We start from the raw sequence: 24996 nt of genomic DNA on the forward strand, positions 1-24996 counted from the left end.
ATCGCTAACTCTCAAGCACTACTTGTGCGCTATGACAGAGCCCATTGGGATGAGATGCAACACCTCATCGAGCATCTACCCAAGGAACTACAAAAGAGGGCAAAGCAGGTGGTTGAGGAAGGACAGAACATATCAAATAACCAGATACGATCTTCTATGGACGCAGCAGACACAGCTGCAAGAACAATTAATACATCTGTGACCATTAGAAGGCACGCATGGCTAAGAACGTCTGGGTTCAAACCAGAGATACAGCAGGCAGTGCTCAATATGCCATTCAACGAAAAACAACTGTTCGGACCAGAAGTGGACACAGCAATCGAAAAACTTAAAAAAGACACTGACACTGCTAAAGCCATGGGCGCACTCTACTCCCCGCAGAGCAGAGGAACCTACAGCACCTTCCACAAGACACCCTTTAGAGGGGGGTTTCGGGGTCAGGCCACACAAGCCAGCACCTCGCAGGCAACACCGTCCAGCTACCAGGGACAGTACAGGGGAGGCTTTCGGGGCCAATACAGAGGAGGGCAATTCCCTAGGAATAGAGGAAAATTTCGAAGCCCAAAAACCCCTACAACCAAGCAGTGACTCAGATGTCACTCACCCCCTCCACACAACACCAGTGGGGGGAAGAATAGGTCATTATTACAAAGCATGGGAGGAAATAACTACAGACACTTGGGTCTTAGCAATTATCCAACATGGTTATTGCATAGAATTCCTACAATTCCCTCCAAACATACCACCAAAAGCACAGAATTTATCAAAACAACATTCCGAACTTCTGGAAATAGAAGTTCAAGCACTATTGCAAAAGAATGCAATCGAATTAGTACCAAACACACACAGGAGTCTATTCACTGTACTTCTTAATACCAAAAAAGGACAAAACACTGAGACCAATGCTAGACCTCAGAATACTAAACACCTACATCAAATCAGACCACTTTCACATGGTCACGCTACAAGAAGTGTTACCATTGCAAAAACTACAGGACTACATGACAACCTTAGACCTCAAAGACGCGTATTTCCATATACCAATACATCCATCTCACAGAAAATACCTACGGTTCGTATTCAAAGGAATACATTACCAATTCAAAGTATTGCCTTTTGGTTTAACAACCGCACCAAGAGTCTTTACAAAATGTCTAGCAGTAGTGGCTGCACACATCAGAAGGCAGCAAATACATGTATTCCCGTATCTAGACGACTGGCTAATCAAAACCAATTCACTAACAAAGTGCTTACAACACACAAATCAAATCATACAAACCCTCTACAAACTAGGTTTCACCGTCAACTTTGCAAAATCCAACATTTTGCCGTGCAAGGTACAACAATACCTGGGAGCCATAATAGACACAACAAAAGGAGTAGCCACTCCAAGTCCACAAAGAATTCAAAATTTCAACAAGATCATACAACGCATGTATCCAACACAAACAATACAAGCAAAGATGATATTACAACTCCTAGGCATGATGTCTTCATGCATAGCCATTGTCCCGAACGCAAGACTACACATGAGGCCCTTACAACAGTGCCTAGCATCACAATGGTCACAAGCACAGGGTCACCTTCTAGATCTGGTGTTGATAGACCGCCAAACTTACCTCTCGCTTCTATGGTGGAACAGTATAAATTTAAACAAAGGGCGGCCATTCCAAGACCCAGTGCCACAATACGTAATAACAACAGATGCTTCCATGACAGGGTGGGGAGCACACCTCGATCAACACAGCATACAAGGACAATGGAACGTACATCAAACAAAACTGCATATAAATCACCTAGAAATGCTAGCAGTTTTCCAAGCATTAAGGGCTTTCCAACCAATTATAACTCACAAATACATTCTTGTCAAAACAGACAACATGACAACAATGTATTATCTAAACAAACAGGGGGGGACACACTCAGTGCAGTTGAGCCTTCTAGCACAGAAGATATAGCGATGGGCAATTCACAACCACATTCGCCTAATAGCGCAGTTTATTCCAGGGATCCAGAATCAACTTGCAGACAATCTCTCTCGAGATCACCAACAGGTCCACGAATGGGAAATTCACCCCCAAATTCTAAACACTTACTTCAGACTCTGGGGAACACCTCAAATAGACTTGTTTGCCACAAGAGAGAACGCAAAATGCCAAAACTTTGCATCCAGATACCCACACAGGCAGTCCCAAGGCAATGCCCTATGGATGAACTGGTCAGGGATATTTGCCTACGCTTTTCCTCCTCTCCCTCTCCTTCCTTATCTGGTAAACAAATTGAGTCAAAACAAACTCACTCATTTTAATAGCACCAACTTGGGCAAGGCAACCCTGGTACACAACACTGCTAGACCTATCAGTAGTACCCCACATCAAATTGCCCAACAGGCCGGATCTGTTAACACAACACAACCAACAGATCAGACATCCAGATCCAGCATCGCTGAATCTAGCAATCTGGCTCCTGAAATCCTAGAATTCGGACACTTACAACTTACCCAAGAATGTATGGAAGTCATAAAGCAAGCCAGAAGGCCGTCCACTAGGCACTGCTATGCAAGTAAATGGAAGAGGTTTGTCTGCTACTGCCATCATAATCAGATCCAACCTTTACACGCAACTCCAAAGGATGTAGTGGGTTACTTGCTTCACTTACAAAAATCTAACCTAGCCTTCTCTTCCATTAAAATACACCTTGCGGCAATATCTGCATACCTGCAGACTACCTATTCAACTTCCCTATATAGGATACCAGTCATTAAAGCATTCATGGAAGGCCTTAAAAGAATTATACCACCAAGAACACCACCTGTTCCTTCATGGAACTTAAATGTTGTCTTAACAAGACTCATGGGTCCACCTTTTGAACCCATGCACTCTTGCGAAATACAGTTCCTAACCTGGAAGGTTGCATTTCTCATCGCCATTACATCTCTAAGAAGAGTAAGCGAAATTCAGGCGTTTACAATACAAGAACCTTTTATACAACTACACAAAAATAAAGTCGTCCTAAGGACTAATCCTAAATTTTTACCAAAGGTTATTTCACCGTTCCACCTAAATCAAACAGTGGAACTACTAGTGTTCTTCCCACAGCCAGATTCCGTAGCTGAGAAGGCACTACATACATTAGATGTCAAAAGAGCATTAATGTACTACATTGACAGAACGAAAAACATCAGAAAGACTAAACAACTATTTATTGCATTCCAAAAACCTCATGCAGGAAACCCAATATCAAAACAAGGTATAGCCAGATGGATAGTTAAATGCATCCAAATCTGCTACCTTAAAGCAAAACGACAACTGCCCATTACACCAAGGGCACACTCAACCAGAAAAAAAGGTGCTACCATGGCCTTTCTAGGAAACATCCCAATGCAAGAAATATGTAAGGCAGCCACATGGTCTACGCCACACACGTTCACCAAGCACTACTGTGTAGACGTGCTATCCGCACAGCAAGCCACAGTAGGTCAAGCCGTGTTAAGAACATTATTTCAAACCACTTCCATTCCTACAGGCTGAGCCACCGCTTTTGGGGAGATAACTGCTTACTAGTCTATGCAGAACATGTGTATCTACAGCGACAGATGCCATCGAACTGAAAATGTCACTTACCCAGTGTACATCTGTTCGTGGCATCAGTCGCTGGAGATTCACATGTGCCCACCCACCTCCCCGGGAGCCTGTAGCAGTTCGGAAGTTAGCTTCAACTTTGTACATTTGTATATATATTATTTTAACCTTAAATAGGTACATACTTAGTCACTCCATTGGATGGGCACTATTACTACAACACAACTCCTACCTCACCCTCTGCGGGGAAAACAATCGAAGATGGAGTCGACGCCCATGCGCAATGGAGACAGAAGGAGGAGTCACTCGGTCCCGTGACTCGAAAGACTTCTTCGAAGAAAAACAACTTGTAACACTCCGACCCAACACCAGATGGCGAGCTATGCAGAACATGTGAATCTCCAGCGACTGATGCCACGAACAGATGTACACTGGGTAAGTGACATTTTCATTCTGAAAGGGTTTGTACATATGTTTCCCCCTTCGTCCTTTATCATGCCTCAGTCTGACCTTAACCTGGTCCTCACATACCTCATGTGTGCTCCCTTTGAGCCACTACACAATTGTCCCCCCTGGCTGCTTACAATCAAGACAGCCTTTCTAGTGGCAGAAATATCTGCCCAGAGAGAGGGGGTGAGCTGCGTTATTTTTATCATCTAGGCCTCCCCACCTTACTGTGTTCCCTGACAAGGTGGTACTTCACACCGAGGCCTCTTCCCTTCCAAAAGTGGTGACCCCATTCCATTTCGGAAAGTCTGTCGCCCTTCCCATCTTTTATGCTCCTCCACATTCCTCTAAGGAAGAGGAGCAACTCCACCGTCTGATCTCAAAAAGAGCATTGTCGTTCTACCTTGACCACACAAAAAATTTCCTGTTGGGCAACTAATTCTTTGAAGAGCTAAAAAAAAAAGGTCAGACAGTACAAAAACTAACCATATCGCGCTGAGTTGTGCTCTCTATCAAGATCTGCTACGCCCTGGCTAAAAAGCAGCTTTCTGAGAACTTAAGAGCCCATCCCAACATAGAAAAGGCTGTGACCATGGCATTAGCTCTAGGATCCCCAGTCCTGGACATCTGCAGGCAGTAACGTGGGCGTCCCTGTACATGTTTGCCAAAGACTACTACCTGGACAGTCAGGTCTACAGGGACGGTAATTTTGCATGTTTGGTCCTGTAGGACTTTCTAGTTTAGAAAATGTGTCCGCAGCCCACCGCCAGGAGGTTATGGCTTGGATATTTATTCAAAGGTAAGGAATCTGCAGCTAGTAGTCTCTATCAGACATGCTAGTTACTTACCTTTGGTAACACATCTGGTAGAGACAATATCTGATAGAGACTTCTAGTTGCAGATTCCTGACCTTAGAATTTCCCCCAGGTGACAGACTGGATCCGGAGATTTTTATTCGAGCAATACCCTTGCGAGTCGGTAGGTGGCGTTGGTCGACTCAGCGGGCATCGTTTGCCTCTCCGCCAGGAAGTCGCAGCTCTCTTGGCCAAGGGAGCTATAGAAAAGGTCCCTTTGCCAGAAGTAGGTTGTGGTTGTTATTCCCGCTACTTTCTGATACCAAAAAAGGACAAGGGCTAACTTGCTATCCTTGACCTTCGGGACCTAAACTGCTTCCACAAGAAGGAGAAATTCAAAATGCTCACCCTGGCTCAGGTTCTGTCTACCTTGGACCAGGAGACTGGATGGTAGCGTTGGACTTGCAGGACGCTTATTTCCACATCCCCATCCTGCCTGCCCACAAACGTTACCTACGATTCGTGGTAGGTCACGAGCACTTTCAGTTTACCGTGCTCCCCTTCGGCCTTACCAGCGCCCCTCGGGTGTTCACGGAAGTGATGGCAGTGTGTAGGAAGTTGGCTCTGTATGCACTATTTCAAAGTAAGGAATAGTATGCACAGAGTCCAAGGGTTCCCCTTAGAGGTAGGATAGTGGCAAAAAGAGATAATACTAATGCTCTATTTTGTGGCAGTGTGGTCGAGCAGTAGGCTTATCAAAGGAGTGGTGTTAAGCATTTGTTGTACATACACACCGGCAATAAATGAGGAACACACACTCAGAGACAATTCCAGGCCAATAGGTTTTTGTATAGAAAAATATATTTTCTTAGTTTATTTTAAGAACCACAGGTTCAAATTCTACATGTAATACTTTGCATGAAAGGTATTGCAGGTAAGTACTTTAGGAACTTTGAATAATCACAATAGCATATATACTTTTCAAATAAAACACATATAGCTATTTTAAAACTAGACAGTGCAATTTTCACAGTTCCTAGGGGATGTAAGTAATTGTTAGTTCTTGCAGGTAAGTAAACCACCTACGGGGTTCAAGTTTGGGTCCAAGGTAGCCAACCGTTGGGGGTTCAGAGCAACCCCAAAGTTACCACACCAGCAGCTCAGGGCCGGTCAGGTGCAGAGGTCAAAGTGGTGCCCAAAACACATAGGCTTCAATGGAGAAGGGGTGCCCTGGTTCCAGTCTGCCAGCAGGTAAGTAACAGCGTCTTCGGAGGGCAGACCAGGGGGGTTTCGTAGGGCACGGGGGGGGACACAAGTTAGCACAGAAAGTACACCCTCAGCGGCACGGGGGTGGCCGGGTGCAGTGTGCAAACACACGTCGGGTTTTCAATTGGAATCAATGGGAGACCAAGGGGTCTCTTCAGCGATGCAGGCAAGGGGGGGGGGTCCTCGGGGTAGCCACCACCTGGGCAAGGGAGAGGGCCTCCTGGGGGTCACTCCTGCACTGGAGTTCCGATCTTTCAGGTCCTGGGGGCTGCGGGTGCAGAGTCTTTTCCAGGCATCTGGGAGTCAGGCAGTCGCGGTCAGGGGGAGCCTCGGGATTCCCTCTGCAGGCGTCGCTGTGGGGGCTCGGGGGGGGCAACTCTGGCTACTCACGGTCTCGTAGTCGCCGGGGAGTGCTCCCTGAAGTGTTTGCACCCGACGCCCCCGGCTCGACTTGTGGAGAACAGAGTTGCAAGTCTCACGCTTCTGGTGGGAAACGCAGTTGCCTTGAAGTTACTTCTTTGGAAACAAAGTTGCAGTCTTTGGTGAACAGGGCCGCTGTTCTCGGGAGTTTCTTGGTCCTTCTAGAGCAGGGCAGTCCTCTGAGGATTCAGAGGTCGCTGGTCCTGGGGAAAGCATCGCTGGAGCAGTGTCTTTAGAAGGGAGGGAGACAGGCCGGTAGAGCTGGGGCCAAAGCAGTTGGTGTCTCCGTCTTCTCTGCAGGGTTTTTCAGCTTAGCAGTCCTCTTCTTCTTAGGTTGCAGGAATCTGAGTTCCTAGGTTCTGGGGAGCCCCTAAATACTGATTTTAGGGGTGTGTTTAGGTCTGGGAGGGCAGTAGCCAATGGTTACTGTCCTTGAGGGTGGCTACACCCTCTTTGTGCCTCCTCCCTGAGGGGAGGGGGGCACATCCCTATTCCTATTGGGGGAATCCTCCATCTACAAGATGGAGGATTTCTAAAAGTCAGTCACCTCAGCTCAGGACACCTTAGGGGCTGTCCTGACTGGCCAGTGACTCCTCCTTGTTTTTTTCATTATCTCCTCCGGCCTTGCCGCCAAAAGTGTTGCCGTGGCCGGAGGGGGCGGGCAACTCCACTAGCTGGAATGCCCTGTGGTGCTGTAACAAAGGGGGTGAGCCTTTGAGGCTCACCGCCAGGTGTTACAGCTCCTGCAAGGGGGAGGTGATAAGCCTCTCCACCCAGTGCAGGCTTTACTAGCCACAGAGTGACAAAGGCACTCTCCCCATGTGGCCAGCAACATGTCTCGAGTGTGGCAGGCTGCTAAAACCAGTCAGCCTACACGGGTAGTTGGTTAGGGTTTCAGGGGGCACCTCTAAGGTGCCCTCTGGGGTGTATTTTACAATAAAATGTACACTGGCATCAGTGTGCATTTATTGTGCTGAGAAGTTTGATACCAAACTTCCCAGTTTTCAGTGCAGCCATTATGGTGCTGTGGAGTTCGTGTTTGACAGACTCCCAGACCATATACTCTTATGGCTACCCTGCACTTACAATGTCTAAGGTTTGGCTTAGACACTGTAGGGGCACAGTGCTCATGCACTGGTGCCCTCACCTATGGTATTATGCACCCTGCCTAAGGGCTGTAAGGCCCGCTAGAGGGGTGACTTATCTAAACTGCATAGGCAGTGTGAGGTTGGCATGGCACCCTGAGGGGAGTGCCATGTCGACTTACTCGTTTTGTCTTCACCAGCACACACAAGCTGGTAAGCAGTGTGCCTGTGCTGAGTGAGGGGTCCCCAGTGTGGCATAAGATATGCTGCAGCCCTTAGAGACCTTCCCTGGCATCAGGGCCGTTGGTACCAGGGGTACCAGTTACAAGGGACTTACCTGGATGCCAGGGTGTGCCAATTGTGTAAACAAAAGTACAGGTTAGGGAAAGAACACTGGTGCTGGGGCCTGGTTAGCAGGCCTCAGCACACTTTCAAATCAAAACATAGCATCAGCAAAGGCAAAAAGTCAGGGGGTAACCATGCCAAGGAGGCATTTCCTTACCCAGTGGTTGTAGCTCATCTGTGCAGATTAGGGGTCTCAGTCGTTCCCTACCTAGACGACTGGCTGTTGAAGGCGGACTCGCCCCCGAAAGTCATCTCCCACCTTCAGACTACGGCGAACCTCCTGCACATGCTGGGGTTCACTATAAACGTGCCAAAGTCACACCTGACTCCCTCTCAGACGCTCCCTTTCATCGGAGCGGTTCTGGACACAGTGCAGTTTCTGGCTTATCCTTCAGAAAAGCGAGTCCAAGACATTCAGGCTATGATTCCGGTCTTTCAGCCTCGGTCTTGGGTTTCGGTGAGACTGACTCTGAGGCTGCTGGGCCTCATGGCCTTCTGCATCATGCTATTAACACATGCCAGATGGCATATGCCGGCTCTACAGTGGGACCAGAAGTTCCAGGGAGCGCAGCATCAGGGGAATCTCTCCGACATGGTCCAGATCTCGGAGGGAACTGCGAAAGTCCTGCAGTGGTGGCTTTCGAATCGGCATTGGGTCCACGGCAGATCCCTCACCCATCCCCAACCAGATCTCTTTATAGTGACAGATGCGTCACTTCTGGGTTGGGGCGTCCACATGGGGGAAGCGGAGATCATAGGACTCGGGTCTCCAGTGGATTCTGGGCTCCATATCAATCTTCTGGAGCTCCGGGCGATCAGGCTTGTGTTGAAAGCATTCCTTCCCTCTCTCAAAGGGAAAGTGGTGCAGGTGTTCACGGACAATACTACCGCCATGTGGCACTCCAACAAACAGGGCGGAGTAGGGTCCTGGACCCTTTGTCAGGAGGCACTACGCCTCTGGACATGGCTGGAAAATCAGGCCATCACCCTGATGGTTCAACATCTGGCAGGCTCCCTCAACGCCAGAGCGGACAAACTCAACCGTCGATACACAGCCGATCACCAGTGGTGTCTCCACCTGGAGGTGGAGCAAGTCTCTTTCGGCAGTGGGGAGAGCCTTGGCTAGATCTGTTGAGGTCCCCAGAGTACGCGCAGTGTCAGCTGTTTTGTGCTTTGGAGTTTCTAATGCGGCACTCGCTCAGAGACTCTTTTCGTCTCGAGTGGAACTCCGGCCTCCTTTCTGCCAACACCTCTTCTCCCCAGAGTTCTCAAGAAAATCAGGAACGACCGGGCCCAAGTCATCTTGGTTTGACCGGGCGCGGAGGGTATGGTATACGGAGTTATTGAGCATGTCCATCGATCCTCCACTCAAACTGCCTCTTCGGGCGGATCTTCTGTAGCAGCAACAGGGGCTGGTTCTTCACCCAAACCTGTCCAACCTCTGCCTTCATGCGTGGAGATTGAGCGGTAGCAGTTGACGGCTTTTACCCTTCCACCCGAAGTCTGCTTTATCTGGGCAGCCAGGCGTCCATCAACCAAAACTGTATATGCCTGTCGTTGGGATAAATTTGTGGCATGGTGTACCAACAAATCTGTTAATACCCTTTCTGGTCCTCTGTCCGACGTTCTTATGTCCATTCTTTCTTTGGCCCAGCAGGGCTCTGCTCTGGGCACCCTTAAAGGGTATTTATCTGCCATTTCGGCCTTTCTTAGGCTACCTGATCAGCCCTCACTCTTTAAATTTCCTATTGGGAGTAGATTCCTAAAGGGACTCACCCATTTATTTCCTCCCACTCAATTTATCATGCCTCAGTGGGACCTCAATCTTGTACTTACTTATTTGATGTGTACTCCATTTGAGCCAATGCATAATTGTCCCTTGTGGCTCCTCACCTTCAAAACGGTCTTTCTTGTTGCAATCACCTCTGATCGCAGGGTGAGTGAGCTTAAGGCCCTTTCCTCAAAGCCTCCATACGTATCTGTGCACCCAGACAAAGTAGTGTTGCGCTCTAAGGCTTCTTTCCTTCCTAAGGTGGTTACACCCTTTCATGTAAGACAGTCCATCACTCTGCCTACTTTCTACGCACCCCCACATCCTTCCCATGAGGAGGAGAGACTCCACCGTCTGGACCCAAAAAGAGCGTTGGTGTTCTACCTCAATCATACTAAGGATTTCCGGGTGGACGGTCAACTCTTCGTTGGGTATGTGGGTGCCAAAAAGGGAAGGCGGTGCAAAAACGTACCATCTCTCGATGGGTGCTTCTTTGCATCAAAATGTGCTATGCTCTGGCCACGAAGCAACCTCCGGAGGACTTCCGTGCTCATTCCACCAGAGCAACTGCTGTTTCCACATCGTTAGCTCGTGGAGTTCCTGTCCTGGATATCTGCCAGGCAGCTACATGGGCGTCCCTTCACCCGTTTGCTAAGCACTGTTGTCTGGACAGTCATGCCTGTCGGGACAGCTACTTTGGTCGTTCAGTCTTGCAGGACTTCCTAGTATGATCTTGGTTCGCAGCCCACCACCAAGGATGGCATTGCTTGGGTATCTATTCTAAGGTAAGGAATCTGCAACTAGAAGTCTCTATCAGCTGTACAAGTTACCTACCTTCGGTAATGACATATCTGGTAGAGACATATTCTAGCTGCAGATTCCTTAGCGCCCACCCATCCTCCCCGCTTGCAAACTGATTTCTAGAGACAAGGATTCCCTGTTTCAGGTCCATAGCTCTGACGCACCAATCTCAGTGTTCTTAGCGAGACTGCGGTTTGGCGTGGAAAGTTGTTAAAAGAAACTGACGTCTCTCTGTGTGGGCGGCGTCTATGTACTACTCTCGATGTCATGACGGCACCCGCGGAGTCGACTGACGCGACCTACCGGCGCGCAAGGGTATTGCTTGAAGAAAAATCTCTGGATCCAGTCTGCGCCTGGGGGAAATTCTAAGATAAGGAATCTGCAACTAGAATATGTCTCTACCAGATATGTCGTTACTGAAGGTAAGTAACTTGTACATCTAGCTGTATGTTCCTTACACCCACCCATGACTCCCCGCTCTGCTGACAGATTTCTAGGGTTAGGATTAGTCCCTTTCAGGACCCTAGTTTAGACACACGTTCATCAGTTCACTTCATGGCTCTGTGCTTCTGTCGTGGAAAGTTGTGAAAAGTAACTGACATCTGCGCACCGGGGTGGCGCCTATGCCTATATAGGTGACTGCAGCGTCACTTACGGCACCAACGCCTCCACATGGAACCGAACAAAGCCAACCAATGACACGCAGTGGTACTGTTCACAAACAAGTTTCTGAATCCAGTCTGATGCCTGGGAAATTCAAAGGTAAGGAATGTGCAGCCATATATAGTCTCTATCAGATAATGCGTTACCGAAGGTAAGTAACATGTTCTTTACTGTGATTCCTTCTGCCAGCATGGTTATTGTTTTCCTTTACACACCAAGTCATACTTGCTCTCACCTGTTTGGCAAAAGAAAATGTATTAATAGAATCTATGACCATGCGCACTTACATCCAGAGAGGGAGTTACCGAGAACTTGTGACTGGAAAGAATTATTCGAAGAAAAATAATTTGCAACATCTGAGACCTACACTAGATGGCAGGAATAGGCATATTATGTGAATGTACATCATTACATGCAACAAAAAGATGCTTTCAGGGTAAGTAACCTATTTCTTCTTACTTGAGTAGTCACAAGACTATTGCTTTTTGTTTTTTGAGCCACCAACCTAAAATTTTAATCATTGAGTTAACATCAAAGAAAGTATTTGCCTTAGCAACATAGTATGGAAAAAGTACATTGGTTTAAAATGTAACCTTAACATATTTGCTGTTTTTGAAATTAAACTGTATATTTGGGTAACAACTAGATCAATCATGTAAGACATTTAAGATTGAATTACTGCAAATTAAGTGTAGTTCATCGAAACACAAATTGTGTTAATCTTTCTGAAGTATCTGAGTTTATCTGTTAATTAGTGATTTCTTTTTTGAACAGATGATCTACCCATTGTAACTGAGCCTCCTAGCGCAACTACCACCACAACGATAGGCATTAGTGCGACATGGACGACTCTGGCAGGTTCTCATGGGAAAAGGAATAATGCAATAAGCACAAACGGCTCCAAAAGAAAAAGTAGAAAAAACAAACTCACCCCGGATAATGTTCAGATTATATTTGAAGACCAGCTTCCCATTGTGTATGGCCAGCAGCAGAAAATTAACGGAGAGTCCAAGAGTAGTAGTACCAGTGAAAGTGGTGACAGTGATAACATGAGGATTTCAAGCTGTAGTGATGAAAGCAGCAACAGCAGCAATAAAAGTGACCATTGTTCTTCCACAGCAATCGCACACTTGCAAAGCACCAAAAAACAGCCTTGTCTTCTAGTCACATCTCCAAAAATTGAAAGGAAACTGGTTTCAAGCAAATCATTAAAGTAAGTCTGTGTTGTTTTTCAATGCAAATATTGCTTTTATTTGCTTAATGTTCACATATTTATACTTTATTAACTTTTCATACATTGTTTATTGCTGTAACATACAGTGAATCATGCAAATAATGGAACTTATTTTGCTTAATAGTGCTATACTTTTATATTGTCAAGTATGAAATCAGTTTATCAGTTATTCACCATCATATTAGTATACTATCCACACATTAATAGCTTATATTCTTATCAACTTGCACTTAACATTCCAATGTGTCATAAAGCTTTAGAACCTGAAAATGAATCTCTGGCTATTCCTTATTGTGTCACTTATTAAAGGGTACTCTTTTTGTGTGCCATGCTGATAATAGCAATACACTCAAAGGGGTCCCAGATGCTTATCAATCTGTCTATTATTGGCATTAGAGTGGTGAAAATCTCAGTGTTTTCATTACAATAATACAATGATTCAAGCAGCCCTGATATCTAGGGGGTTAGCCTCTACCTCCTCCCCTGGCCACCTTTTTTTTTTGCCAGTTCTAAGGGAAGAGCTAAACGTTTCCTGCAAGAAGCTTATGTTTCTTTTTTGTATCCCAGTAGAGCCTCTAGTGTTATTTGGGTTTTTGCAGACCTGTCCTGTTGTGCTCACTTTCACAGATCATGTCCCAAGATCATGCCACGTCTGGGAATTTCTGCTAGATACTTATAACAGCAGGTTCCCAATCTGTAGAAGAATCCCAGACATCAGACTGATCCTGAAAATTTCTAATCTCTCATCGCCAGTAGAGGCTGCTGGCTTCATACGAGTGCTAGAAGTGGCATCAGATCATGTCACCAAAGCCATGTAGTGCCTACTCCACTATAGTGATGTCGGTTCCCTTTTTTCCACATTTTTTACGCTGATCTGGAGCTCGCTTTATAGAGTTGAGTTCTCTATAGAAAAAATTGTCCAGTACTATATCTTCTCTCTTGCATCCGGACTTTAAGCCTGTGAGGGACCGATCTCTATTACTGACCCCCAATTATCTACCTTTAGTGTCTTGTATCAGACCACGACTCCCAGTCCTTTGAATCCTGTTGGTGGTTTCATCCATGAACCATCAGAGGGGGAGGTGAAATTCTTCAAGGCCAGGGATGTGAAATCCAGTTGATGTTGTTTTAGGTCTTGCTCAAGGCCACCTTCATCACATTCCTCAAGTGGTAAGAAACTGAAGAGCAGGAAACAGGAAACATAGGAAGCACTCTTATGGTAAGTCAACTCAACAGCCTCTGTCTCCTGCATGATCTTTGTTCTCTGAGCTGAAGTGTTTCCCTTGAAATTGACTGACCCTGCTGTGAGTGGCTCTGCTCCAGGAACAGCACTTTACCTTGTCCAGGAGCCACCTAAATCTCCACCTTCACCACTGCAGAATCTCACCTTAGAGTTACCAGCTCCAGCCGTCCCCAAATTCCCAACTCTATACGTGGATCTAATGATGTTTCTAAATGCCATTTATTCTATTTCACACCAGGTGGTCTGCACCCCTCGGCATGCCTTCAAGCCCCATGGCGACATACGGCCTTCCAGTTTATAAATCATTGGCCTTCTCATGGTTTGGCTACATCCCACCTGGGTCAGCACCTGCTCTACCTTCCTTTGACCCACTCCTTCGATATGCTACACTAAAACGACCTTCTTCTTGACTAGCCCTACCTCCACAGATGCCGCCTCCACCCCAGACCCTGGACTATGACCTTTTTGGTACCAGTCTCTGAAGTCATGCCACAACAAAAGTCAAGAAGAGAAGCTCTGAGATTAGTGGAGGAGTAAGGCTATAGGAAGAGTATGGATGACATTTTCAAATCAGCTTCTAACTTTTTTTAAATTGCATTCCTTAGGTGGTGTCATGGTCAGGTTTTTATAGTCCTATCATATGCATATGGGCTCGACACTTCCATGGAGCTAGGAATGGACTTTACAGCAGGGCCTCTCATGCCAGAGTTGATTTCTCCTCACTCTGTGCTGAAGAAGACCTCCTTGCTGGTGAAGTTGCAACTCCGACAGTGGAAGTAAAGTATAATATACTCACTTCCAGCAGTTCCTACTGCAGAACCTTTGCTGCTTTTTTAGGAAAGCCCTCCCTCATAAATCCAGTCTGGGTAGCGTGGGAGAAACCTACCTCCACTCTGGCCATGAACTGAAGGTACAGTTCAGCGGGCAAGACAGTGTCCAAACAGGAGGTGTCTTCCTTGGGGAGCCACTGGACAAAGTCTTTGTGAAGATTGTACGTTGTCACTTTTTTGTAAGTTAAAAAATCTCCAGGAGTATGAAACTGCAAGCTGTGGTTGAGAAGGGCTCCAAGTGGCCGGCAGCCCCTCCTGGGAGGTGCTGAAGTGGAGAGGAACATAGCAGAAGCTACTGTGAAATCAGGCCAAGCGGCGATACAATTTGGGCAGATCGGTGGGCAAGTAGGTCTCAGTTGCCTGTCAGTTCCCAGAACACTTTTTGGCCTAATGTTTTTCCCAAATGTTGGTTTTTGGCTGTTCAGGCACCTTTGGCGCCATTACCAAGGGTCCATGACTGTGTGTGCACCACTTAGAGGGTGGTTCTCCGTTCAGATGGAGGCCAGGTTCAGGATTGGAATTGTTGGAGTTTTTGATTCTCTAAAGCTCAGAACAGGAGGCCAGCCACCTAGCACTTGGAGTCATTTTGGTAGTCAAGCAGCAAGGCAGGCCTCAAGCAGAAGGTCATCTGGTAGCAGCAGGACAGTCTTTTGAGGTTCAAAGCTGGCCTCAAGCAGCAGGGTGATCCTCTGAAGTAATCATTTGGAACTTCCAGTTGATGCCATGATGCGCTGCTCGAGGATAAGGGAATTTGACGCTGGTGCGGTTTAATGAATGTAAAGAGACTGCCCTCTCCTTTAGGCCTTTAATTGCTGCCTCCTACAAGTGACTACTGCCCATTTTGGAATTTTGTCTGCTGGAGTATTTTCACTCCGTCAACTACAGCCCTTCCAACCCCAGTCTCAACAGCAACAGACCTCACTTGTTAAGCAGCATTGGGGAAGAGCTAGTGAAAAGGGAGAGGATCCACCCTATTAACTCTCCTTTTTGCACCACCAGACAAGTGGACCTAATTGGCTTCCCCAAGCCCACTCAGAGCATATGAGAGGGCTGGTGTCCTCCTTTTTCCAGCCTGGAAGGTCACTGCTTGGTACCAGTGGGATGTACAAATCATAGAAAGAGGCTACATCCCTCCCTTCTTTGAGGCCCTCCAGGCCTTCATTCCCACCAAATCCACAACCCCCCCCCCCCCCCCCCCCCTTCCAGATCAGCTTGCCATCCGGCAACAAGAAGTGGCAGCACTCCTACGAAAAATGAGCTTGCGGAGTTTGTGCCAGTGGGAGACAGGAGGCCAAGGATGTTACTCTTGATACTTTCTTGATTCCAAAAAGGAAGGCAATTTGCACCCAATCCTGGACCTCAGACTAGAACGTTTACCTCAGCAAGGAGAAGCTGAAGATACAGACCCTCGCTCAAGTGTTGCTGGCATCAGAAGCTGGAGACAGGATGGTGGCACTCAACCTGCATGATGCATGCTTCCATATTACGATAGCTCAGTCACATCAGAAGTGCTTCGTGATGGGGTCTGCATACTACCAATTTGCAGTGCTCCTATTTGCCTTAACATTGGTACCTTGAGTCTTCACAAAAGTGACTTTATGGGTGTGGCTTTTCTTCAGACGTCAGGCATAACAGTTATCTTGTACCTAGCTGATCAAAACCAGGTCATCTACAGTCAACAGTATCCCAGCTGTTTGACCTGTTTTTTTTTTCCTTCAATCAGTGAGCTTAAATGTCACCTGAGGCCCTTCTAATGAACAGTTCAGGGGGTTAGTATGTGCATTTTTCCTCCACCATAGAGGATTAGTGACAGTAAAGAGAGTCCTCAGATTCCTGGGTCAGCTAGCTTCCTGCGTTCTTCTAATCATGCATACAATTTGACTCATAAGGACCCTGCAGTGGTGCTCCACATGCAGTGGCTTCAATACGTGGGAGACCTATCTAATTTAGTCAGTCTCCCCTAGCGCTGCAGAGGAGGAGGCTTGGTGGAGGAACGAGCTAAACCTTCATTGAGGGATGTCCTTTGCTCCTGCTTCAGCCGTGGCTACGGTACTGACTGATACTTCCACCTCAGGTAATGGAACTCATATGGCAGATCTGGAGATTAGAGGCCTCTGGTCTCCGTTACAACAGATTCTTCATAAAATCCTGTTGGAACTGTGGGCCATTCACCTGGCTCTCAAGGCCTTACTCCCCTCCATCCCAGGTTAGTCCATCCAGATATTGATGGATGATACTACAGTGGTGTAGTACATGAAGAAGCAAGGAGGGATAACGCCTCACCTCTGCCTGGAATAATTGAGTCTGTATTCTTGGGCTTACTGCCAAGGATTTTAGTTCACTGCCATTCATCTGATGAGGTCTCAATGTCAGAGTCGACGGGCAATCACAAGTAGCATCACCTGCTGGAGGTAGTCCAGGATACCTTTGCTCAGTGGGGGACTCTTCAAGTGGACATGTTCACCTCCTTTGAAAATATTCAACACTAGACGTTTTGTGTCCTCTAGTAACCATTGAAGGGAGTCTTGGGGGATACATTTCAGTTGAATTAAAATGTTCACCTACACTACATGCCTGCCCCTACTCCCCAATGCGCTTGCTTACTCAAGTTCTGAGAAGGTATGCCAAGTCTACCTTTAAGTCATTTTCAGTACCCCTGATTGGCCAAGGAGGTTGTGGTATTGAAGATCTTTGGCACTTCTTCATATGTCCCCCGCTCAAGCTTCCATTTAGATTAGACCTGTCTCAGTCTGAGGTAACAGTTTTGTAACCCAATTTCCGAGGCTTGCAACTTTATGCCCTGAGATTGAGCTATGACATCTAAACTCCATTCAGCGCATTGCCTCTCAGGCCGCCTGCTTTCTCTGGAAGATGGAATAACTTTGTTGCTTGGTGCGCAGACAACAGCATGGCCTCCCTCATAGCCAAAGTTGTCCCAGACCTTGCAGTTTCCACTTCCCTTGTTGGAGATGTGCAGTAGGTACTGTCAGGGATGTGCAGTAGCAACTGTCAAGGGGTATTAGGCTGTGTTCTCGGAGTTTCTTCTTCCAGATCAGCCTTCATTGTTCAAGTCCCCAATTATAATGTTTTCTCTCAGAGGATTAACAAATCTGTATCCCCCCAACTTCATTTTTTGTACCACACTGGGATCAATGTAGTTTCAATCTTTCTGTTGGTGTAGAAAGCTGGCCTGGTGTGTGGTGGGTAACTATGGTACTTAAACCTTATACCAGGTCCAGGTATCCCCTCTTAGTGAAGTGTAGACAGTGTCTAGAAGCCAGGCTCTCTAGAGATAGCTGTGGATGAGCAGCCAAGGCTTATCTAGGAGACATGCAAAGCTCATGCAGTACCACTGTGGTCACACAGCACTTACACACATGAAAAAACACTCAGTTGTACAAACATGAAGGTACTTTATTTTTGGATCAAATCACCACAAAATAGTAGACCGGTAACCCACACTTAGGAGGTAAGTATATACACTAGTAATCCGAGACAGGCATAGAAAAGGTTGGAAAACAGTGCAAATAGCAATAACCACTAGTGACCCTAGGTGGAGCCCAAACCATATACTAAAAATGGAATGCGAACAAGGTACCCCCACCTAGGTAAGTAAAATGTGAGGAGGAGAGCTGGGAGTACTAGAAAACCACAGAGTACACCCCAGCGACCAGGAGTGCAGGAGTAAAACACTGGATTTTCCCCAAAACCACCCAAAAGGAGAAAAAGAAGACACCCAGAGAGGACTACAAGACAGAAGGCTTGTGGAGAGAAGGGACCAAGTCCAAGAGTCAAAGTGAAGTCCAGGGGGAGTACGAGGTACAACCCACCCAGCTGTGGATGAGGGGTTGGTTGACGGTAATACAGAATGGGTCAGCACTACAGCCCTGGAGCTGGAGAAGAGTTCCTGATGAATGCAGAAGATATCCCATGCCGAAAGGAAGATTGCAGACAGGTGTCTGTGCAGGATTTCCACCAAGAAGCCTTGGCAAAGGCAAACTCGCTGTTAGTGGAAAAGAGGTGCTGCCGGGGACGAGCAAGGTCCAGGAGGACTCAACCCAGTAGAGGGAGACACAGGGGACCCTCAGCATCGCAGAGAGTCCACGGGACGGGAACACAGGAGTCACAGAAGAAGCCCACACAGCACTACAAAAGAGGATCCCAGGCTGCAGGAGAACCACGCTGGAGGCTGTGCTTTGTAGGATGGAGTGCTGTGGGCTGGACCTACACGTTGCCTAAAGATCCCTTGGAGGGGGATGCAAACATGCCTTGGCAGCTGCAAGGGACGCAGTGCACAGGGGCGCTGTCCACCGTGGGAAGGCAAATGTTTACCTCCACCAAAGTTAGACAGCTTACAGAGAGGACCAAGAGGACTACTCTGGACCCACCCCAGTGATGCAGGACCCGCTCAGCAGGAGAGGGGATCCACGCAGCCTATTGTCACTTGTTGTAGGTGCTTGCAGTTGCAGGGTAGTGACTCCTTCACTCCAAGGGAGATTCCTCCTTCTTGTGCAGATTGAAGAGTTGCAGTCTTCTGAAGATGCACGGCGAGGGAAATGTTGTAAAGCTGGCAGGAGCCCTGGAAACATTGTTGCTGAAGAGTCCTTTATTTTTGTAAACAGCTTGTTTGGTCCTGGAGATGCCAGTCACAGTTCAGGAGGCCAGAAGTCGAAGCAGGGTTTGCAGAGAAGTCCTGCTGGAATCTTGCAAGCCGCTTCTAAGGACCCACCCAAGAGAGAGACCCTAAATAGCCTTGAAAGGGGGGTTGGTCAACCTAACCAGGTAAGCACCTATCGGGAGGGGGCTCTGAAGTCACCGGCCTGGCCACTCAGATGCTCCCAGAGTTCCCTGCCAATCTTGGAAACAAGATGACAGAACCCAGGAACCCTCTGGAGGAGCTCTAGACACCAACCCTGGGGAGGTGATGGATAGGGGAGTGGTCACTCCCCTGTCCATTGTCAAGTTTCGTGCCAGAGCAAGGACGGGTGGGGGGGGGGGGAATCCCTGAACCGCTGTTGACTGGTTTATACACAGAGGGCACCAAGTGTGCCCTTCAAAGCAAACCAGTGGCTTGGGGAGGCTACCTCTCCCAAGCCATTCACTCCTATTTCCACCGGGAGAGGGTGTTACCTCCCTCTCCCAAAGGAAATCCCTTGATCTGCCTTCCTGGGCTTGATCAGATCAAGCAGCAGGAGGGCAGAAACCTGTCTGAGTGGCAGCAGCTGGGCTGCCCGTAAAATCCTGTAAGACTGGTGGTAACAATGCTCAGGGTCCTCGAAGGAGCCCCCAGAGTGCATGGAATCATACTTCCAATACTTGCAAAAGTATTGGGGTATGATTCTGACATATTTGATGCCAAAAATGCCCAGGTTCAGTTACCATTATGCAGCTGGACCTATGTCCAGTACACGTGTAAAATGGTGTCCCCGCACTCACAAAGTCCAGGAAAATGGATCCAGAGTTTGTGGGGGCTCTTTTGCTAGTGCGGGGGGTGCCTTCACACACTAGTACCTGCACCCTATCCTCTGGGCTCAGAGCACCTAGCATAGGGGTGACTTATAGTCACCTGGTGTATTGACCTATATGTGAAAATGGGTGCATGCACCAGTTTCACGCAGGCTGCAATGGCCAGCCTGCAGAACCCTTTGCATTGGCTTCCTATGAGTGGCAAAATAACTGCTGCAGCCCATGGGGATCCCCTTGAATCCCAATGTTGTGGGTACCATGTACTAGGGACTTACATTGGGGGGGGGGGGGAGAAAGAGTATCCCAATTGTGGGAAGAAAAAGGTACAATTTGGAGGAGAGAGCAAAACTACTGGGCTCCCGGTCAGCAGGAACCCAGTAGACACAGTCAAACATACTGACAACAGGCAGAAAATGGGGGTAACCATGCCAAGAAAGAGGGTACTTTCCTGCAGATGGGCACTCCGTTTCAGCCTTGCTTAGTTGTCCTTTAAGAATGTTGACATTAAAGATAGTATTTTTAGTGGCCATTAGTCCAACCAGATGTGTACGAGTTGCAGGCTCTCAGCACTCGCTTACCCTTCACCACTTTTATCCAAACAAATGGGTGTTGTGAACCAGGACTGCTTTTCTGTCAAAAGTGGTGACTCCCATCCATCGCAGTCAGTCCATTACACTCCCATTCTTTTATCAGATCCTCAGCCCACAATAGAGGAGAACAGGTTTGACCCCAGACCGGGTCGGTCAACTACTACTTGGATTGTATCAAGGACTTAAAAATGGATGACCAGCTCTTCTTTAGGGTACTGTGGTGTCCAAAAATGAGAAGTGATGCAGAAAAGGACCTAGTCCTGTTGGATCATCCTCTGCATTAACCCTTGTTAACTGTGGGCCTAAAAGGAACCTAGGGAAGTGATCATGGCCCTTTCCAACAGAGCCAAATCGAACCCTTCAGGTCTTGCCAAAGGAGTTATATTAGTAGAGATTTGCAAAACAGTAAAATGGATCTCTTCACATCTTCCCTAAGAATTACTGCTTGGTTTCTGAAATGCCTGGGACGGCCACTTCGCCAGATCCATCCTGGAGGACTTTTTAGCCTAACCATCCATCAACCCGCCTCCTGGCAGGGTATTGCTCTGGAATCTGTTCTACAGGTTAGGAACCTGTAAATAGAGGTATCAGTTATAAAAAGAAAAAAAAATGTGCCTACCTGCAGCAGCTATCTTACAGCTGTGGATAGTCTGTCTTCCTGCAGATTCCTCACCGACCCACCTCCTCCTTTTTTGATGGATGCGTTATAGGGAAAGTTCCCCTCACCACCAGCGACATGAGAGCTTTCAGGCTTCAGATCCAGTCTAACGCCTGGGATTGTTATACACGCGAGGAACCTGCAGTTAGAATATCGACCAGAAAGGTCATTACCAAAGATCGCTTATCTTTAGAATATTTTCCAGGTGCCCACATTTTTCTAGCAGTGCTTCCACATGTAGATAGGTGATATTTTGCTTATCCGTATTGACTCAGTACTGCTTCGGAAGTGATGGAGCAGAGCCACATATAAGCGCCACCCCTGTGCGCTAAAGTGAGTTGCTTTCAGCAGAGTTCAAGCGTGGGTATAAGAAAGGAAATGTGACTTTGTCCCCACCCTGCCACTCTGGCTCTCTAAACAATATACAAGAGTGTAAACATTTGAGTTGCACCCCCTTGAGTTAAACAGTCGTGGAACCAATCCTGACTTAGTCTCGACATGTCACACATTCCCCCCAGCTGTCGACTACCCCCACACCAGATCAGTGCTTTCAAAGAGGAAATGATGCAGATCTTTATTGCGCTTATGGCTTTCTCTAGTGTTCCCATGGAACTGTAGGGGACTTGACTTGGGTTATCCTCCAGATCCTCTTTTCTCAGCACTATCTTACTTGTGGGACTTGTAATAGTGCCTTTATCGACTTCTGTGCAGAGTTTTACTGTGGCCCTGCTGTCCATTTTGGTCCCCATGCCCCAGATGTCAATGCAAACTCTACCAGCACCGCCTGATAATGTGCTGCTGAAGTGCCAGGTTGGACGCTGAACCAACACTGTCCCTGAAACAGAGCTTGACTCGCCACTTAAGCAGCCAGGAGTAGAAAGCACCTTGTGCAGTAGTGGATCAAAGGGCAGTTAAGGAGCAAAAATTTCAGCTGATTCAAGAAATTGGAGTGTTGATGGACATAAGTACCTACTTCAACTAATAATAAATATCCTTGACTTGGTGAGCCACTAAATTAACCTGAGCTCACCCCCTGGTAGTTCAGGCATAGAGGAGACAAATGTAACTTACAGGCAATGCTACTGCCCTCCCAGACCTAAACACACCCCTAAATTTAGTATTTAGGGGCACCCAAGAACCCAGGAAATCAGATTCCTGCAACTTGAACTGAAGAAGGACTGCTGACCTACAAGCCTGCAGAGACGACGGAAGACAATTGCTTTGGCCCTCAGCCCTACCGGCCTGTCTTCTTACTCGAAAACCTGCAACCAGCAACGCATCCAACAGGGACCAGCGACCTCTGAAGCCTCAGAGGACTGCCCTGACTCCCAGGGCCAAGAAACTCCCATGAGCAGAGGCTCTGCCCAAGAACCTGCAACAAACGTGCAACTTTCCTACAACTTTAAAGACCTCACTCTTCCTGCCAGAAGCGTGAGACTTCACACTCTGCACTCCACACCACAGGGAGGACTCCCGGCGACTCCAACCCCTTGAGTAGCCCCAGACAACCCCCCTGGACCTGCCACAGCGACGCCTGCAGAGAAAATCCTGAGGCTCTCCCTGACCGCGACTGCCTGTAACAAGGGACCAGACGCGTGCACCAAGCACAGCACCTGCAGCCCCCAGGACCAGAAGGAACCGAACTTCAGTGCAGGAGTGACCCCCCAGACGACCCTCTGCCTAGCCCAAGTGGTGGCTGGCCCGAGAAGCCCCCCTGTGCCCTGCCTGCACCGCAAGAGTGACCCCCAGGTCCCCCCATTGAAACCAATACAAAACCTGACGCCTGCTTTGCACACTGCACCCGGCCGCCCCTGTGCCGCTGAGGGTGTGTTTTGTGTGAATTCCCCCACCCCCCCTCCCCACCCCCCACCCCCCCCACCCACCAAAAAGTGCTCTACAAAACCCCCCTGGTCTGCTCCCCGAGGACTGGGGTACTTACCTGCTGGCAGACTGGAACCAGAGCACCCCTTTTCTTCATAGGTGCCTATGTATTTTGGGCCTTCCTTTGACCTCTGCACCTGAATGGCCATGAGCTACTGGTGTGGTAACTTTGGGGTTGCCTTGAACCCCCAACGGTGGGCTGCCTATGCCCCAGGGCTGAGACTTGTAAGTGTTTTACTTACCTCCTAATCTAACCTTTACTACCTCCCCCAGAAACTGTTGATTTTTGCACTGTGTCCACTTTGAAAATAGCTTATTGCCATTTTTACAAAGACTGTACATGAAATTGTTTTCATTCAAAGTTCCTAAATTACCTAGGTGAAGTACCTTACATTTAAAGTGTTTAATGTAAATCTTGAACCTGTGATTCTTAAAATAAACTAAGAAAAGTTATTTTTCAATATAAAAACCTATTGGCCTGGAGTAAGTCTTTGTGTGTGTGTACAACAAATGCTTAACACTACCCTCTGATAAGCCTACTGCTCGAACACGCTACCACAAAATAGAGCATTCAAATTATCTACTTTTGCCAGTATCTTACCTCTAAGGTGAACCATTGGACTCTGTGCACACTATTTCTTACTTTGAAATAGTATATAGAGAGACAACTTCCTACAGGCTCCTTTCACAGACCACAGTTTAGAGGAGGCTTTAAGCCACAATCCTCAGAGGCTTCCACCTCCCAAACAAAGCAAGGATAACAAACCCAATATCAACGAGGTGGGTTTAGAGCATCCTATAGAGGTCAATATTTCAGAAATAGAGGTAAATTCCAAACCTCTAAACGGACAACAACACAACCTAAACAGTGAATTCCTTCCCTCCCTTCCACTCCACACATCTCCTATGGGGGAAGACTACAACAATTGCACTCTCATTGGCAAAATATCACCACACACAATTGGGTATTATCAATTATCCGCAATGGCTATTGCCTAGAATTATTCTCCACCCCTCCAAACATCCCACCATGATATCACAAATTGTCCCCGGAACATACAGTTCTGTTAAAACAAGAGGTACAATCTCTACTATTAAAACAAGCAATAGAATTAGTTCTACATTCTCAACAAGGAACAGGAGTATACTCACTATACTTCCTGGTTCCCGAAAAAGATGGCACCCTCAGGCCCATCTTGGATCTCAGTCCCCTCAATCTATACATCCTGTCAGATCATTTTCACATAGTAATTCTGCAAGATGTTATTCCACTACTACAAAAACAAGATTACTTGACTGTTCTAGATCTCAAAGATGCGTATTTCCACATACCCATTCATCCAGCTTACAGAAAATAACTCAGGTTTGTCATAGCAGGAAAACACTACCAGTTAAAGGTGTTACCATTTGGCATAACAGCTCCATGACTGTTCACAAAGTGTCTAGCAGTAGTAGCAGCCTACTTAAAAAGACAACACATCCATGTCTTTCCATATCTAGACGATTGGCTAATAAAATCAAGCAATCTTACACAATGCCAAAAATTCACTCTAAACTACCAAAAGTCACACCTTCAGCCAGCACAAGTAAAACCGTACCTAGGTGTTATACTAAATACTCAACTAGCCCTAGTGTAGGAAGTTGGCTCTGTTTGCACTATTTCAAAGTAAGGAATAGTATGCACAGAGTCCAAGGGTTCCCCTTAGAGGTAAGATAGTGGCAAAAAGAGATAATACTAATGCTCTATTTTGTGGTAGTGTGGTCGAGCAGTCGGCTTATCAAAGGAGTAGTGTTAAGCATTTGTTGTACACACACAAGCAATAAATGAGAAACACACACTCAGAGACAATTCCAGGCCAATAGGTTTTTGTATAGAACAATATCTTTTTCTTAGTTTATTTTAAGAACCACAGGTTCAATT

General features: G+C 47.2%; 1 protein-coding gene across 6 annotated transcripts in view; it reads left to right on the forward strand.

The window, feature by feature from the left end:
• The window catches only part of LOC138291300 (ankyrin repeat domain-containing protein 17-like), a 1121799-nt gene that overhangs the window by 876211 nt on the left and 220592 nt on the right, over positions 1-24996 (forward strand). For all 6 annotated transcript variants that reach the window (XM_069230308.1, XM_069230310.1, XM_069230309.1 and 3 more), the window contains exon 26: positions 11948-12386. In XM_069230308.1, the coding sequence (XP_069086409.1) occupies positions 11948-12386 (439 nt within the window). The remainder of the gene's footprint in view (positions 1-11947; positions 12387-24996) is intronic.

This window comes from Pleurodeles waltl, chromosome 1_1, assembly GCF_031143425.1.
Source record: "Pleurodeles waltl isolate 20211129_DDA chromosome 1_1, aPleWal1.hap1.20221129, whole genome shotgun sequence".
Taxonomy (NCBI): domain Eukaryota; kingdom Metazoa; phylum Chordata; class Amphibia; order Caudata; family Salamandridae; genus Pleurodeles; species Pleurodeles waltl.